Source organism: Haemaphysalis longicornis, unplaced genomic scaffold, assembly GCF_048455015.1.
Source record: "Haemaphysalis longicornis isolate Haplotype H1 unplaced genomic scaffold, Haemaphysalis longicornis Haplotype H1 scaffold_2, whole genome shotgun sequence".
NCBI lineage: Eukaryota > Metazoa > Arthropoda > Arachnida > Ixodida > Ixodidae > Haemaphysalis > Haemaphysalis longicornis.
In genome coordinates, this window is record NW_027526295.1 from 15,127,035 (window position 1) to 15,144,093 (window position 17,059).

Below are 17,059 nucleotides of genomic sequence, written 5' to 3' on the forward strand. Positions count from 1 at the left end.
ATGTTACACCTATCATTTTCCGCTCCATTGCCCTCTGAGTCGTTCTCAATTTAAGTTGAACCCTCTTAGTGAGCCTCCACGTTTCTGCCCCGTAGGCGAGTACCGGTAAGACGCAGCTGTTATACACTTTCTTCTTCAGGGACAATGGTAGGCTGCTATTCATTATCTGAGGATGTCTGCCATATGCACTTCACCCCATTTTGATCCTTCTAATTATCTCTGCCTCGTGGTTCGGATCCGGGGTCACAACTTGGCCTAAGTAGTTGTATTCTTTTACCACTTCTGCTACCTCGCCCCCTATCCCAAACTGTTGTGCTGTCCCGAGGTTATTGATCATTACTTAGTTTTCAGCATATTAATTTTCAGGCCCACGGTTCTACTCTGTTTGTCCAGTGCGGAAAGCATGCTTTGCAATTCGTCCCCCGAGTTACTTAGCAAGGCAACGTCATCAGCAAATCTGAGGTTACTGAGGTATTCTCCATTAACCCTTACTCCCACCTGTTCCCAATCCAACGTTCTGAATACTTCTTGTAAACATGCTGTGAATAACATTGGAGAGATTGTGTCTCCTTGTCTGACACCCTTCCTTATAGGTATTTTACTGCTCTCCTTATGGAGGATGATGGTAGCTGTGGACCCATTGTAGATATTCTCTAGTATTTTTACATAATGCTCATCTACTCCCTGGTTCCGTAATGCCTGAACAACTGCTAGGGTTTCGACTGAGTCAAATGCCTTCTCATAATCTATGAAGGCTATATATAGGTGTTCAGTATACTCAGCGCACTTCTCTATCACCTGAATGATCGTGTGAACATGGTCTATTGTTGAATAACCTTTACGGAACACTGCTTGTTCTTTAGGTTGACTGAAATCTAAGGTTGCAGAAATTCTGTTAGCGATTACCTTGGTCAGTACCTTGTAGACGACTGACAGTAAGCTGATCGGCCTGTAATTTTTCAGGTCTTTCATGTCCCCTTTCTTATGGATTAGGATGATGTTCGCGTTCTTCCAGGATTCCGGTACGCTTGCGGTAATTAGGCATTGCGTGTACAGGTTTGCCAGTTTTTCAAGTACAAGTTTTTCAAGTATAATGTTTATAGTATTTATATATAGTGAGTGCGGAAATCTGTTGCGAGCGACCTCCGCAAAGATCGCTAGCTACCACCACTGAAAACAGGTCTTTCATGAACGCGGCAGGCAGACATCTTGCTATGGCGCATATTCAATAGCGAGGCGCGCATGCAGGCAACCATGTGAATGCGCCATCACTGGTTACGTCGGCTTCCACAAGATGGCGGTACTTGTCCGTGTCCGTGCTAAGCGCATGATATGCGTTGTACATTCCAAGCTCTAGCCCGCCGAACGCAAATTAATGCCTTGACTCAAATGTGAGTGCGATAAATAACAACTCTGTTGGCAGCACCGTTTAGAATCGGGTTTAAACAGAATAGACAACGCACGCCGGTGTTATTTTTGTTCTTCGGCGTGCGGCCGCAGTGGCATAAGCCGCGCCATGTTTGTGGCGCTTCGGCCATGTCCGTGGCCTGTTGCCGAATGAAGAAATTGACAGCTAAACTTTTCAATGAATACCGGCTATAGGAGTCGTTGTTTAGAGCACGACCGGGTTTGGAGGAAGTGCGAGCGCATTTTGTACGCTAGGCCTACGCCGCTTGCCTAGGCGTCAGTTGCATGTTTTCCCGAGTTCAGTTGTAAGATCGATGGCGCTGTCAAAAGCAAAGAAGAAGTACTTATTTGTGGACTCATACACAGCTGAGTTTCCGTGCTTTGTGACTTCGCGAAAAGAGCAAAGCAGCTCAAAATAAACATCCTTGCCCCTTTCTGATGTCAATCTCCAGTCTCAGTAATTTGCAAAAAAAATATCCCTTTTTCTCTCTCACCCAGCTCCCCCACCTGCTGCAGTCTCCCGAACGAATTTTCATGTAGCTAGGTTGGCAGGTGTGAATAAGTTCTCAGCGCACCTGTCCTAGGCGCACCTCAGACCTAGGTGCACCTCAGCGCACCTGTCGCGTTTACCCACACCCCGATCATATGGCACCCTGGTCATATACAGCACTTTCACATGGTCCCTTGAAAGCCATATTATCGGGGATCCACTGTATTTGTATTTGAAAATGTTCGCTTTGATTCGCCGTGAGTTTTTACCATTCATATTGGAAAACACTCCATTCAATGTGCAGTAAGCTTTGACTATTTGTACTCTATTTTCAGTGCCACATTTGATACTCGCACATCTCTTGTAATGTATGTGACCTGATTTTTGGCATACCTAGCGATATCAGAGGTGCCAAGCAGATAGCTTAGAACAGTGATACGTGGCTGCTGGAGGTTCTATTCAACACTTAGAGAAAAAAAGAGGTCGTAATTGTCAGGTCGTCCCCTCTTACTGGCGTATTGTTCACCCAGCCCAGGAACAAAATGTGCTGTCCTCCTCGCTGGGCTCGGCTGCTGCTAACAAAGACCAAAGCATGCTGGTCACATACCCGGGGTCAGCAGAAGCCGCGTCCTGTGGTTCCTTTGCCGTGAAAGGCAACATCCGGCCAGTACTGGCACAAAGTGTGCCTCCACGTCTCATAGAAATTCAGCCTCGAAAGAGAGAGCGAGTGAACATCACGAGTGACACTGCCAGCTGCGGTTGGTGGTGCACGAGCTCTGTGACCAGCCAGTGGGGGAAGCGGGCGTCCATGTGTGCCAAGGGGGGTGCCCGTTGTCCACCGGCACGGCCAAAGCCTTCAAACCAAATGTCACCTCAAGGGTAAGCTTGGTTGGCACGAGAAGCGGGAGAGGAACACCGCCTTGCAGGCCTCTCAAGCCAAGTGTCCAGGGCGTGCGTGTCGGGCCACTCATGCACTCTGCAAGAGACACCAGTGAAGTGCTTCCGTTTTTCACTTTAACACTGTTGCGAGGCTTGCGGGCATTCATCATTTCTGCAACAGCATGCTGAGAGCAAATAGAAAATGCTGTGAAAAGAGGGCTGGCCATAGCACAGGCTCCAAATTACAACTGCTACCTACATCTGATGTTGCATATGGCTGGCAGTTGTTTCTTTGCAGGAGGCTTGGGGTGGTGCTGTCGGTAACAATTCCCGGTCGTGTACTTTTTCCGTTCAAAGGAAAAGTTATCTTCCTCCCCTGTTTCGTGTTCTTCCACAACTGCAGCCAGAAGGTGGAGGGCAGTTACAAGCTGCAAACTTACGAGCACTACATGGACGCCTACAAGATGCCGTCGTGCCAGCAAGCTGCCACGGCCCGCTACCACAGCTGCTTGCGGCCGTCCAGCAGGCAAGCCTTGCGGTGAGTGAGGGGCCCCGAATCGTCTGCCCAGCAGTCCGCATCACTGCTGGGCCACATTTCAAGGAAGCACAGTGCAGAGCATTTATAACGTAGCCGCTGATAGCGAGGGACTGGATATTACGCGGGTTTTCCCGGCAACCGGTAGGCCCCCCATAAAAGTCAGTGCCGCTTATAATGTGCTTGCTCAAAGGGCAACACCATTTATAGTGCAGTTTTTTTATTGATTGATTGATTGATTGTAGGGTTTAATGGGCCCCGGATTAATTTTGACCACTTGGAGATCCTTGACGTGCACCAAAATCTCGTACACACAGGCGTTCTTGCTTTTCGCCTCCATCAGAAAAGCGCCCGCCACGGCCGGGAATCAAGCCTGCGTCTTCGTGCTCAGCAGCGCAACACCTTATCCACTGAGCCACTGCAGCGGGTGTGGTATTTTGGCAGGTCTGCTGATCAACCTGCGCAGCTGGGGCATCGTTTTAGGGTCGACAAAAAGAATGAAAAAGACGGAATCAGCCATTTCACGCAGTGCGCGCTCCCTGCTTTGTTGCACGCACATGATAATCACACCTGCCCTTGCCTGATGCACCTCCGAAAATAGCGAGCCCCTCCTCTGAGAGCCCCACCACCCACTGCTCATGCGATAAGTTGTTTCTATGAGGAACTGCCCTTTTCCTTTTCGAACATCTGGAGATAGCGAGCCACGATGCCAAAGGTTTTTTGTACGTTGTGCTGATAAGCAACTCTTTTCGGCATGGGGAATGCAAGCTGGGGTGGAAAAAAAGAAAATCTCGCTTCTGTTTTTATCACGTCCCACAACGTCCCATAGACACTAAGAAACGTAGAAGGGCTCCCCCGAAACACAAACACAGCAAAGTTAAAGCCATGCTCATGGTTTGCAAGACCTTGCAGCAGCTTCTGAACCCTGCAGTAGCATCTAATGTGGAAAAAAAAAGAAGATCAAACAAAGACTGCGCCGATATTTTTAAGGGGCCTTCATTTGAGTGATGAATGATTGAAAGGTAAATTGCAATGCAGTTGGATTTGCGCGTTTTGTTTATAGTGCAGTATCGCTTATAGAGAGAGAGTGAGAGAGGTGACTTTATTTGATGCCCGTGATATGGGTTCTGAAGGGTAGACGACTTGGGCGGTCTCCCTTCTTCAGCCGTCAGCCAGGATTCCTTGGATCCTCGCAGCGGCTTCAGCCATCCAGACTGCTGTAAGTTGTGCCTCCGGTGTGGAGCTAAGCAGAACTGTCTCCCATTGTTCTGCAGTCTTAATTTTGTATCATTAGAGTGTATTTTCACCGGATTTGCTAGGCTAGTGCAAATAGTAATATTTAAGTTTGAAGCGAATTTGAAGCAAATACTTGGGGTCAAATACTTTCGAAGCAAATTCGAATAGCTGTCAGGTGTCACTAAGCTTCCTGTCACTGAGACTGAGACACTGAGCTTCCGGGCCTGGTGGGACCTTCATAAAAAAGTTCTATATAGTGGAATCTTGATGATACGTTTTTGGGTGATACAAATTTTGAGATAATACGAATTTCTGATAAATCCCAGTGAAATTTGATTGTTTGCAATGGGAAAAATTTCGGCTCTTTCGGCGGCCCGGCCGCCCGGCAGATGATACGACCACGCCAGCGAGGTGCCCGACCGCCGAGCGAGCAAGCGACGGCGACGTAGGACTCTCTCTCCCCTCTTTGTCACTCTTTCTCCAGAAACAGCCGGGCTGTTGTTTTCTGCTCGTGAAAATGCTCCACTCACGTTACAGGTGCGTTAATGCTGTCGCGGAACCACCTGCACGCTGTGCGCGACGCGGCCGTTGGTGGCAACATGACGGCAGCGTCGGCCGCGAAGTGGCGTTGAGAGTTCGAGCGACCGCTTTTAAGCGCTCTCTAAAATGCCGCTCAAAACACACATGAAGTTGCATATGTGGTAAAGGAGTTTATAATGCAGGCGAAAATGTTACTATAAAACATTATCCGCGCCGGTAGTAAAAGTGCCAAGCAATATCTGCCGGGGTGGTAAGCCTAAACATGTCTGGCGGAGCCAGCCGGCTGCCACGAGCGCTTCGAAACTGCCGCCATGAGGTGCGCGCCTCCCCATTGGCACAAGTTGTCAAGCTCCTCCCACTGTTGCGCGCGTGGAATCGTCGATGCGGGCGTAAAAAAATCACACGCGCAACGTTGACGTGCCCGAATCGCGTGCAAAAATGCGCCACGCGGGTGTTGCTCAAGAAGGCTGCGACCATGGAGGGCTGCGACCATGGAGGGCTACGACCATGGAGGAAGGCTACGACAACTAGAGATGCGTCGCTCAGGAGCGAGCCAGATCTTTTGAGCTGCTCTTTTTGAAGAGCGGGTGAGCCATAGCTCAGTAAAAGTGAGTGGCGGTTCTTTCGGAGAGAGGGAGCCCCTTTTCACCCGCACAGTAATCCATGTCGAACGGGGCGAGACACAGCACAGCAAACCATGGAGGAAGAGCCAATGGAGCCGAAGAGCCGGGTCAAATGATCCGGCTCTCAACTTTATTATTGGCGCGCGAAAGTAACTGCCCTGCCGGGCTAGCTGCGGCTAATTTTCCAAATTCCTCCAGCGCCCCCTGTCGTGGCAGCACACAATTCGAGTCAGGAGAACCGGATGGTCTTTTGAGCCGCTCTTCGGTTCTTCCGCTCAGTTACTGAGCCGAAGAGCCGGGTCAACTGAGCCATCTCTCTGCGCCATCAATTAATGGCATGAGAAAGCAACTGCCCTGCCGGGCTAGCTGCGGCTAATTTTCCAAATTCCTCCAGCGCCCCCTGTCGTGGCAGCACACAATTCGAGTCAGGAGAACCGGATGGTCTTTTGAGCCGCTCTTCGGTTCTTCCGCTCAGTTACTGAGCCGAAGAGCCGGGTCAACTGAGCCATCTCTCTGCGCCATCAATTAATGGCATGAGAAAGCAACTGCCCTGCCGGGCTAGCTGCGGCTAATTTTCCAAATTCCTCCAGCGCCCCCTGTCGTGGCAGCACACAATTCGAGTCAGGAGAACCGGATGGTCTTTTGAGCCGCTCTTCGGCTCTTCCGCTCAGTTACTGAGCCGGGTCATATGAGCCATCTCTCTGCGCCATCTATTAATGGCATGAGAAAGCAACTGCCCTGATGGGCCAGCTGGGGCTAATTTTCCAAATTCCTCCAGCGCCCCCTGTCGTGGCAGCACACAATTCGAGTCAGGAGAACCGGATGGTCTTTTGAGCCGCTCTTCGGTTCTTCCGCTCAGTTACTGAGCCGAAGAGCCGGGTCAACTGAGCCATCTCTCTGCGCCATCAATTAATGGCATGAGAAAGCAACTGCCCTGCCGGGCTAGCTGCGGCTAATTTTCCAAATTCCTCCAGCGCCCCCTGTCGTGGCAGCACACAATTCGAGTCAGGAGAACCGGATGGTCTTTTGAGCCGCTCTTCGGTTCTTCCGCTCAGTTACTGAGCCGAAGAGCCGGGTCAACTGAGCCATCTCTCTGCGCCATCTATTAATGGCATGAGAAAGCAACTGCCCTGCCGGGCTAGCTGGGGCTAATTTTCCAAATTCCTCCAGCGCCCCCTGTCGTGGCAGCACACAATTCGAGTCAGGAGAACCGGATGGTCTTTTGAGCCGCTCTTCGGTTCTTCCGCTCAGTTACTGAGCCGAAGAGCCGGGTCAAGTGAGCCATCTCTCTGCGCCATCTATTAATGGCATGAGAAAGCAACTGCCCTGCCGGGCTAGCTGGGGCTAATTTTCCAAATTCCTCCAGCACCCCCTGTCGTGGCAGCACACAATTCGAGTCAGGAGAACCGGATGGTCTTTTGAGCCGCTCTTCGGCTCTTCCGCTCAGTTACTGAACCGAAGAGCCGGGTCAAGTGAGCCATCTCTCTGCGCCATCAATTAATGGCATGAGAAAGCAACTGCCCTGCCGGGCTAGCTGCGGCTAATTTTCCAAATTCGTCCAGCGCCCCCTGTCGTGGCAGCACACAATTCGAGTCAGGAGAACCGGAGGGTCTTTTGAGCCGTTCTCCGGCTCTTCCGCTCAGTTACTGAACCGAAGAGCCGGGTCAAGTGAGCCATCTCTCTGCGCCATCAATTAATGGCATGAGAAAGCAACTGCCCTGCCGGGCTAGCTGCGGCTAATTTTCCAAATTCCTCCAGCGCCCCCTGTCGTGGCAGCACACAATTCGAGTCAGGAGAACCGGAGGGTCTTTTGAGCCGTTCTCCGGCTCTTCCGCTCAGTTACTGAACCGAAGAGCCGGGTCAAGTGAGCCATCTCTCTGCGCCATCAATTAATGGCATGAGAAAGCAACTGCCCTGCCGGGCTAGCTGCGGCTAATTTTCCAAATTCGTCCAGCGCCCCCTGTCGTGGCAGCACACAATTCGAGTCAGGAGAACCGGAGGGTCTTTTGAGCCGTTCTCCGGCTCTTCCGCTCAGTTACTGAACCGAAGAGCCGGGTCAAGTGAGCCATCTCTCTGCGCCATCAATTAATGGCATGAGAAAGCAACTGCCCTGCCGGGCTAGCTGCGGCTAATTTTCCAAATTCGTCCAGCGCCCCCTGTCGTGGCAGCACACAATTCGAGTCAGGAGAACCGGAGGGTCTTTTGAGCCGTTCTCCGGCTCTTCCGCTCAGTTACTGAACCGAAGAGCCGGGTCAAGTGAGCCATCTCTCTGCGCCATCAATTAATGGCATGAGAAAGCAACTGCCCTGCCGGGCTAGCTGCGGCTAATTTTCCAAATTCGTCCAGCGCCCCCTGTCGTGGCAGCACACAATTCGAGTCAGGAGAACCGGAGGGTCTTTTGAGCCGTTCTCCGGCTCTTCCGCTCAGTTACTGAACCGAAGAGCCGGGTCAAGTGAGCCATCTCTCTGCGCCATCAATTAATGGCATGAGAAAGCAACTGCCCTGCCGGGCTAGCTGCGGCTAATTTTCCAAATTCGTCCAGCGCCCCCTGTCGTGGCAGCACACAATTCGAGTCAGGAGAACCGGAGGGTCTTTTGAGCCGTTCTCCGGCTCTTCCGCTCAGTTACTGAACCGAAGAGCCGGGTCAAGTGAGCCATCTCTCTGCGCCATCAATTAATGGCATGAGAAAGCAACTGCCCTGCCGGGCTAGCTGCGGCTAATTTTCCAAATTCGTCCAGCGCCCCCTGTCGTGGCAGCACACAATTCGAGTCAGGAGAACCGGAGGGTCTTTTGAGCCGTTCTCCGGCTCTTCCGCTCAGTTACTGAACCGAAGAGCCGGGTCAAGTGAGCCATCTCTCTGCGCCATCAATTAATGGCATGAGAAAGCAACTGCCCTGCCGGGCTAGCTGCGGCTAATTTTCCAAATTCGTCCAGCGCCCCCTGTCGTGGCAGCACACAATTCGAGTCAGGAGAACCGGAGGGTCTTTTGAGCCGTTCTCCGGCTCTTCCGCTCAGTTACTGAACCGAAGAGCCGGGTCAAGTGAGCCATCTCTCTGCGCCATCAATTAATGGCATGAGAAAGCAACTGCCCTGCCGGGCTAGCTGCGGCTAATTTTCCAAATTCGTCCAGCGCCCCCTGTCGTGGCAGCACACAATTCGAGTCAGGAGAACCGGAGGGTCTTTTGAGCCGTTCTCCGGCTCTTCCGCTCAGTTACTGAACCGAAGAGCCGGGTCAAGTGAGCCATCTCTCTGCGCCATCAATTAATGGCATGAGAAAGCAACTGCCCTGCCGGGCTAGCTGCGGCTAATTTTCCAAATTTGTCCAGCGCCCCCTGTCGTGGCAGCACACAATTCGAGTCAGGAGAACCGGAGGGTCTTTTGAGCCGTTCTCCGGCTCTTCCGCTCAGTTACTGAACCGAAGAGCCGGGTCAAGTGAGCCATCTCTCTGCGCCATCAATTAATGGCATGAGAAAGCAACTGCCCTGCCGGGCTAGCTGCGGCTAATTTTCCAAATTCGTCCAGCGCCCCCTGTCGTGGCAGCACACAATTCGAGTCAGGAGAACCGGAGGGTCTTTTGAGCCGTTCTCCGGCTCTTCCGCTCAGTTACTGAACCGAAGAGCCGGGTCAAGTGAGCCATCTCTCTGCGCCATCAATTAATGGCATGAGAAAGCAACTGCCCTGCCGGGCTAGCTGCGGCTAATTTTCCAAATTCGTCCAGCGCCCCCTGTCGTGGCAGCACACAATTCGAGTCAGGAGAACCGGAGGGTCTTTTGAGCCGTTCTCCGGCTCTTCCGCTCAGTTACTGAACCGAAGAGCCGGGTCAAGTGAGCCATCTCTCTGCGCCATCAATTAATGGCATGAGAAAGCAACTGCCCTGCCGGGCTAGCTGCGGCTAATTTTCCAAATTCCTCCAGCGCCCCCTGTCGTGGCAGCACACAATTCGAGTCAGGAGAACCGGAGGGTCTTTTGAGCCGTTCTCCGGCTCTTCCGCTCAGTTACTGAGCCGAAGAGCCGGGTCAACTGAGCCATCTCTCTGCGCCATCAATTAATGGCATGAGAAAGCAACTGCCCTGCCGGGCTAGCTGCGGCTAATTTTCCAAATTCCTCCAGCGCCCCCTATCGTGGCAGCACACAATTCGAGTCAGGAGAACCGGATGGTCTTTTGAGCCGCTCTTCGGTTCTTCCGCTCAGTTACTGAGCCGAAGAGCCGGGTCAACTGAGCCATCTCTCTGCGCCATCTATTAATGGCATGAGAAAGCAACTGCCCTGCCGGGCTAGCTGGGGCTAATTTTCCAAATTCCTCCAGCGCCCCCTGTCGTGGCAGCACACAATTCGAGTCAGGAGAACCGGATGGTCTTTTGAGCCGCTCTTCGGTTCTTCCGCTCAGTTACTGAGCCGAAGAGCCGGGTCAACTGAGCCATCTCTCTGCGCCATCTATTAATGGCATGAGAAAGCAACTGCCCTGCCGGGCTAGCTGGGGCTAATTTTCCAAATTCCTCCAGCACCCCCTGTCGTGGCAGCACACAATTCGAGTCAGGAGAACCGGATGGTCTTTTGAGCCGCTCTTCGGCTCTTCCGCTCAGTTACTGAACCGAAGAGCCGGGTCAAGTGAGCCATCTCTCTGCGCCATCAATTAATGGCATGAGAAAGCAACTGCCCTGCCGGGCTAGCTGCGGCTAATTTTCCAAATTCGTCCAGCGCCCCCTGTCGTGGCAGCACACAATTCGAGTCAGGAGAACCGGATGGTCTTTTGAGCCGCTCTTCGGTTCTTCCGCTCAGTTACTGAGCCGAAGAGCCGGGTCAACTGAGCCATCTCTCTGCGCCATCTATTAATGGCATGAGAAAGCAACTGCCCTGCCGGGCTAGCTGGGGCTAATTTTCCAAATTCCTCCAGCACCCCCTGTCGTGGCAGCACACAATTCGAGTCAGGAGAACCGGATGGTCTTTTGAGCCGCTCTTCGGCTCTTCCGCTCAGTTACTGAGCCGAAGAGCCGGGTCATATGAGCCATCTCTCTGCGCCATCTATTAATAGCATGAGAAAGCAACTGCCCTGCCGGGCCAGCTGGGGCTAATTTTCCAAATTCCTCTGCACCCCCTGTCGTGGCAGCACACAATTCGAGTCCGGAGAACCGGGTGGACTTTTGAGCCGCTCTTCAGCTCTTCTGGCTCGTCCGCTCAGTTACTGAGCCGAAGAGCCGGGTCAAATTTGAGCTATCTCTCAGCGCCATCTATTTTTGGCGGAAGAAAACAACTGTCCTGCCCGGCCAGCTGGGGCTAATCTCCTTTTACAGGAAGAGTGCATCGAACTGACCTCACCAGCCTAAAATAATCTTCCGTAATCTACAGTGTTCTGGGGGGAATTCGACAGTTCGAGAAACACTCGCATTGAGAGATAAATGCCCGTAGAGCAGACGTCGCGGTATTCGATTCGCCGACACTCACCCTCGCACGTCACTTTGTTGATTGCTGCTTCACTGCATGCCTGTGTATTTTTGAGTTGTTAGGGGAGCACAAGTTCACTCCAATACACTTGCTTTTCCTTCAATCCAACTGTGTCATCTTTGGCTCTGTGAGAATATTGTAAATTTCCAGATATAGTACAAAACCGAGTTCCTGGTTCGGAGTATGTTCTAGTGCACGGCATAACGCCTAATGTAGTAGATAAATAGATTATGGGGGACGTGGCAACTATTTTTGGTAATTATTGGCGAAATTTAGTCAGATTAGGAGATTTTATGTAGTTAACTAACGTAATAACAAAACTTAAATGAGTTTAAAAATATCTTCTATACTTTTTGAGTTACCAGACTAATTACCTTCACAGAGCTGTTGCAAGATTAATTAATAATTACCAAAGAACTCGACAAGATTTTAATGTCGGCATTACCAGGAAGGTCCATTCTGCTCAAGGAAGCTATTTGATTATTGCTTTATTTCCAAAAAAAAAGGCAGAAGTTTTACTTTTTTTTTTTTTTTTGACAGGAGACTCTTTCTGATTTCTAAAGGAAGGCGCAACTTTTCTTGTTCTTTTTTGATGCCTAAAGGATGTAATGCAATAATCTAATGGCTTCCTTGCGTAGAATAGACCTTCCTGGTGATGCTTACGTAAAGATCTTGTTGGCTTCATGCCTAATTAGTTAATTATGCTGATTGCGAGCTTAAGGTAATTAGTCTTCAAACTTGAAAAGTATAGAAGGTATCTTTAATCTGATTTCAGTTTTGTTGTTAGAATGGTTAGCTACATAAAGGCTCCTAATTTGATTGAATTTGGTGCATAAATAAAAAAGTCGTTTTAGGGGGCTGCCACAGCAGCCTGGGCCAACCCCTTCCCGAACGGCCTTTCTGGCTGCTCCAATCCTGCTACAAAAGACAATTTTGCCTGCTAACCCATGTACTGTGTTCTACCCCTGCAGCGATTGCGAAAAGTGGCAATCCTACATTCTCGAGTGTTTTAAGGTTCGAAAGCCAAAGCTACAGAAATACATGGCTGCAAGTCAAAGCTGCACTGTTTTCATTCATTTTGGAAGGTTTCCTGATAGTGCTGCGTTTTCCTAGTTTCGTTTTGTTTTCCCAGTCCGATGAAAAATGTATATGCTTCTTGCTTCGCTCTCACCAGCCACAACCAATTGGTCACTCCGGTCCTCCGGCACCAAATCTTTTTCCTTCCTCTTCTTGGCGTATCTGCGTGGCCATTCCCTTTCACGCCTATTCTATCGCAGCGACCACGGTTGCTCTAAAGCTAAATGGGGTTCCAGGATTGTAGTCAGTGCCGTACGTACTTGATGCACTTTTTTTCCCAAAGTATTGATGCATATTCAGAGTGCATTCATTGGGTAAGCATTGTGACTTTGTTCTACTGCAACTTCAACTTTGCATCCACGCAACAGCAGCAGCTTTTGTGGTTTGTTCTGTGAACTTCACACCACTGCAAAAGGGAGGCGTGCGGATCCATGTGAATTTAAAAGACACCCCTTCAGAGAAAACGTGCCACGACCAGCTCGCAGCGTGCATTAAGCCACCCGAAGGCCAGGAATGAGATTAGGTGTTTTGTACAGTCTACACTCGTTACAGTGGATTCGGCAACAACGGACTTTCGGTTACAACAGACCATTTCTGTTGGTTTGTCTGGTCCCCATGCATTTTAAATGGAGTCCACTTCGTTCATAACGGACCCGGCTAGAGCAGACTATCGGCTACAGCAGACTAAATTTTGGGCAAAAATTGTTTCGACTGAATGTTTATAGCGGACTTCTGCGGGGCCGGCACCCGATATACTTTTTTTTTTTTTTTTTTTTTGGCAAGAAAACTGTTATGTCTGGCAACATTGCTGGCAGCCGGGTCGTCAGCGCAGCCAAGCCAAGCCAGTGCCAGTGTTTTTTTTTTTTTTTTTTTTTTGTGCGATCAGTGCATAGAGAATTTTTTATTTCTCTATGACCAGCAGCATAAGCGGCGGGGTAGCTAATTTCACTGTCGGATAAATTAAGCGTAATTAGCGCTGTCAAACATGGAGAAAAACAGGCCGACATCGCCAGAAGTACAGGCCTGTCTAAGCAGATGGTCTGCTCTACCGTCAAGAACAAGGCCGCTGCTGATAAACACGACTCCATTGAGATTGAAAACAGGGCTATCGAATACTCAAAGTTGTGCACCCGGAGGCGAGTCTGCCCTCGTCAGTTTTTTTGTGTAATAGAAAACTCGGGTTCAGTGAAGTTCGGTCTTTATTATTCCCACGCAGCATCGTTCCCGTTCCGTTCGGTGAAAAAGGTAAGAAATGCCTCAAGAAGGGGGGTTTTCCATCCATTGTGTGCAATCTGCCGGTAACCGTGCGCAGTCCAACTGTTCTATCTTCCGATTTCACAGCTGTCCGTCATCAGATTATTTCATTACAGCTGTTTCAATCACCAGACTAAAATCGTTAAAAATGTGGAAGCTGCCTCGGGGGAACGTCAGGCAGCGATCCGGTTTGATTGACGAACGGTTTCGGGAAAACCTTCCTTGTCGTGGAGGGATTTAAAGGAGCCTAGCTAATTTAGATGGCCACGACTGATGTTTTATAGCTGGTTAATAATTGCGCCTAGTTATATTCTTGCTTTATTTGCTCAGCTTATCATGCGTCTTTACATGCTTGACTGCATGCGCGAGGCCTTTTGCAAGTGCCGGTGCTAAGCTTTGGAAACGGTGTTTACGCGATTTTTCGCCTTTGCGCGAACACTGTGCAGAGGTGCTGCAGTGCAGAAAGAACATTAGGGCTCATCACCCCGCCTCTGTCGGATACTGCATACTTCGGCTACAGCGGACGTTTTTTTCCGGATTCAGAGGGTCCGTTGTAACGGGCGTAGACTGTAGTAGTATGTGAAGGCTTCCTATCTGGAACGGCCATCTGTCTCAGGTGTGCTGCGCTATGAGTGTTCGAGCTTGTCAAGCGTGGCCAACATTGACAGTAGTTGGCCCGCCACGGGAGACTCGCGTGTGTTCCAGCAACGAGTGCGGTTCCGTGAAAGGCTGCTCCTGCGTTTGTCGTGAGGGTGCCGCTGGTCGCATGGCTGCAGGCAGGCGCTGCTGGGCCTGAGCTCGTGCCCCGAGGCGTTCTTTGCCCTGCGGTCGCGCTTTGTGGCCTCGCACGCCGCCCTGAGCATCGCCCACTGGGTGCTGGGCATCGGGGACCGGCACCTGGGCAACTTCCTCGTCGACACCCGCTCGGGCCTCGAGGTGGGCATCGACTTCGGCTACGCCTTCGGCGTGGCCACTCAGGTGAGCCCTCCAGGGAGCCAGCACGAGGGCAGGGCACACAGCTTTCAACTGCGGGACATCGTCGCTGCTATATTTTGCGTTTGCGAAGTTTTTCCGCCAAAAACCATCACAAAGTGGCATCAAAAGATACTTTTGCCAGCTGCGGTGACAAACGAGTGAAAAAACTGCTATTTTGGAGCGCTGTAAGGGTGCCTCCAGGCGCAGCAGCCATTTCGATGTTATTAGATCGATCGAGTGATCCTCTTTCTGGGTCTGATTGTCTCTTTTATTTCCGTTCATTCGCAAGTGCACAAATGGCAGATAAAGGCACACAGCCGAAGCCAGAAATATATGCTGAAGCGTGATTGGTCCTCCAATCGCGCTGCGTTGAAACGGCCCTCCTGATTGGGCACCACTGCTACAACGCATGATGGCGGCTGCCTGAGCTGCGTAGTGCCCGTTTCTGAGTTCATTATTGCTGCTTCGCTTGGCAAAGTCTTTCTTCAGTTATTTTATTTGCTGTGGTATACAACATGGACGTTATTGCGGTGGGAATGCCCGAGATCATGAGCCAGATTACGGGAAGTTGCATAGCTCAAAAGGTGGAGGTAATCGAACACTTTGTGGTGCGCGTGTCTTTACCGTGGCGACACTTTGGAGGGTGATATGCAGTGTGTGTGCTTGTGATAGCGGCCGGGGAATTGGACTTTTATTCTGATGTGTGATGTTTACACGCTTAATTGTTGCTGTGTTTGAAAGTAGGCTCGCTAGACTTGGGAAAGGAATGGTTGACGCCTCAAAAGCTGCGGCACGCTCTGCATAGCCGCTGCGCATTAGAGCATCGCCTGACTGCGCAATCAGTTACGATTGAAGGCCAAGTTGTAATTAGTGCCTGCGACATTATATTTTATCTTGAAAGGGACCTGACCAATCATATAGGGGATAATCAAATTGCGATATGTTGGGCAAACGTGCACTGAGATGCGAGCAAGCTCATATCGCCTTTTTTGAGCGTTTGCTGTGCCCTTCTAGTAATCATTCAAACAGGTCTGAGTTAGGAATACAAACCTGTTCGTGGCATTAAAAACGTACCTTGTTGACGCAGCATTTATTAAAGGAGCACTGACACCAATTTTCTGCGTTAATATTATTGCACAGTTCGCTTCCTTCACTCAACAGAATACCGTGGCTGAAATATGAGAGGCCTGCGACGCGAAGAACATAGTTCAATTGGATAGCATTTATCGCGCCGACGGAGCAGCGCGCGGAGCGGCACTCAGCAAATGGACATCAGCGTGACATCACTCCAGGAGAGGAAAAAGAAGTGACGCGACAGCACTTGTCAAAAACTCGTGACGTCACTTCACGCGCGCGGCCCCACGAGCGGCGAGCGGGCGCAACACCCTCTCAAGCGGGCGCCGGTGACGTCCGCACAAAGTGGTGAGGTCAAACCGGGAGGCTGTCATATGCGCCGTTCGGGATGAAAGCGCGGGAATTTGAAACAAACAATTTTCAGGCCGTTCAATACAATTAACTATCGCGCGCTGAAGTATTTGAAGTGCTGTTTCAGGTTCACCAGACCATTAAGCATCGATAAAAGCAATAAAAGTGTAACATAAAATTTTCGTGTCAGTGCTCCTTTAACAAATTGATTTTTCTGGAGAAATTAATACAGTCAAACCTCGACGTAACGAAGTCGGTAAAATTCATAAATTCCTTCGTTACATTGAAATTTCGCTACATTGATATTCACGGTTAACATGGTGTTACCTGCATAAGCGGTTTTTGCAAGCAAAAACGTGGCGTGCATGCCTGGCTGGCACACTGTTTTCGTTTTTGTCAGAGCTTAATCGTCTACGCGGGCATCAGCGTGAACCGCATGGAGCACGCAAAAGCGCGCCTCTGGAAACACAGCCGCGGAGGAGACCACCCGCGCGATGCGGTTGGTCTCCTCCTTCTAACCACTCACTGAGACCGGCATTCGCGCCGCTTAGGAAAGCTCCCATGAAACATAAGCCTAATCATCTCTGGCGGGACCAGCCGGCATCCCCGAGCGCTTGCTTTGAAGCTCCCGCCATAGGGTGCACGCTTCCCCATTGGCAAAAGTCGTCTGGCCCCAGAACTTCTTTTCCCACAGCGGGAAGCTTCCCTTTTTCGGGCCCACAGGACCCGTGTCCATCACCAGCAGCGTGCACACGCTGGGTCAACACTGAAGGGCTGCCCAGACACACAGTCGCTATGTGCACCAACGCATGCTCCACCACCTTCAGTTTCAAACCGCCTGTGTAGCTCGTGTGCTGGTCCATCGTACGCTGCGCTCCAGGAGCACAAGAAAGGTCGGAATACAGCTGAACAAAACCACGGAGCATAATGGCAAAGTCACGGAACAGCACAGAGGAGGAAAGGAGTGCGGATTACACTTTGGGCTTGGTTCGCACGCCACCAGAACAGCACAGAGCAGGGAAGGAGTGCGGGGTACACTCGGTGCTTTGCACGCCACAGCGTTTAAGGGGGGACGTGGCATTTGAAAACCGAAAAATTGCGAAATAAGCGATTTTCGGAAAACCATGTATTTGGGTTGTATATGTCCTAAACTAGCTTTTCTGAAATTATCAGCTC

The 17,059-nt window shown here is 50.7% G+C and overlaps 1 protein-coding gene across 6 annotated transcripts in view; it reads left to right on the forward strand.

Annotated features, from left to right (window-relative positions):
• LOC144168766 (DNA-dependent protein kinase catalytic subunit-like) overlaps positions 1-17,059 on the forward strand; it is a 477,503-nt gene that overhangs the window by 430,315 nt on the left and 30,129 nt on the right. For 5 of the 6 annotated variants that reach the window (XM_077697729.1, XM_077697730.1, XM_077697733.1 and 2 more), the window contains 2 exons: positions 3,180-3,314; positions 14,260-14,461. In XM_077697729.1, the coding sequence (XP_077553855.1) occupies positions 3,180-3,314; positions 14,260-14,461 (337 nt within the window). The remainder of the gene's footprint in view (positions 1-3,179; positions 3,315-14,259; positions 14,462-17,059) is intronic. The other variant, XM_077697734.1, reaches the window with a different exon arrangement.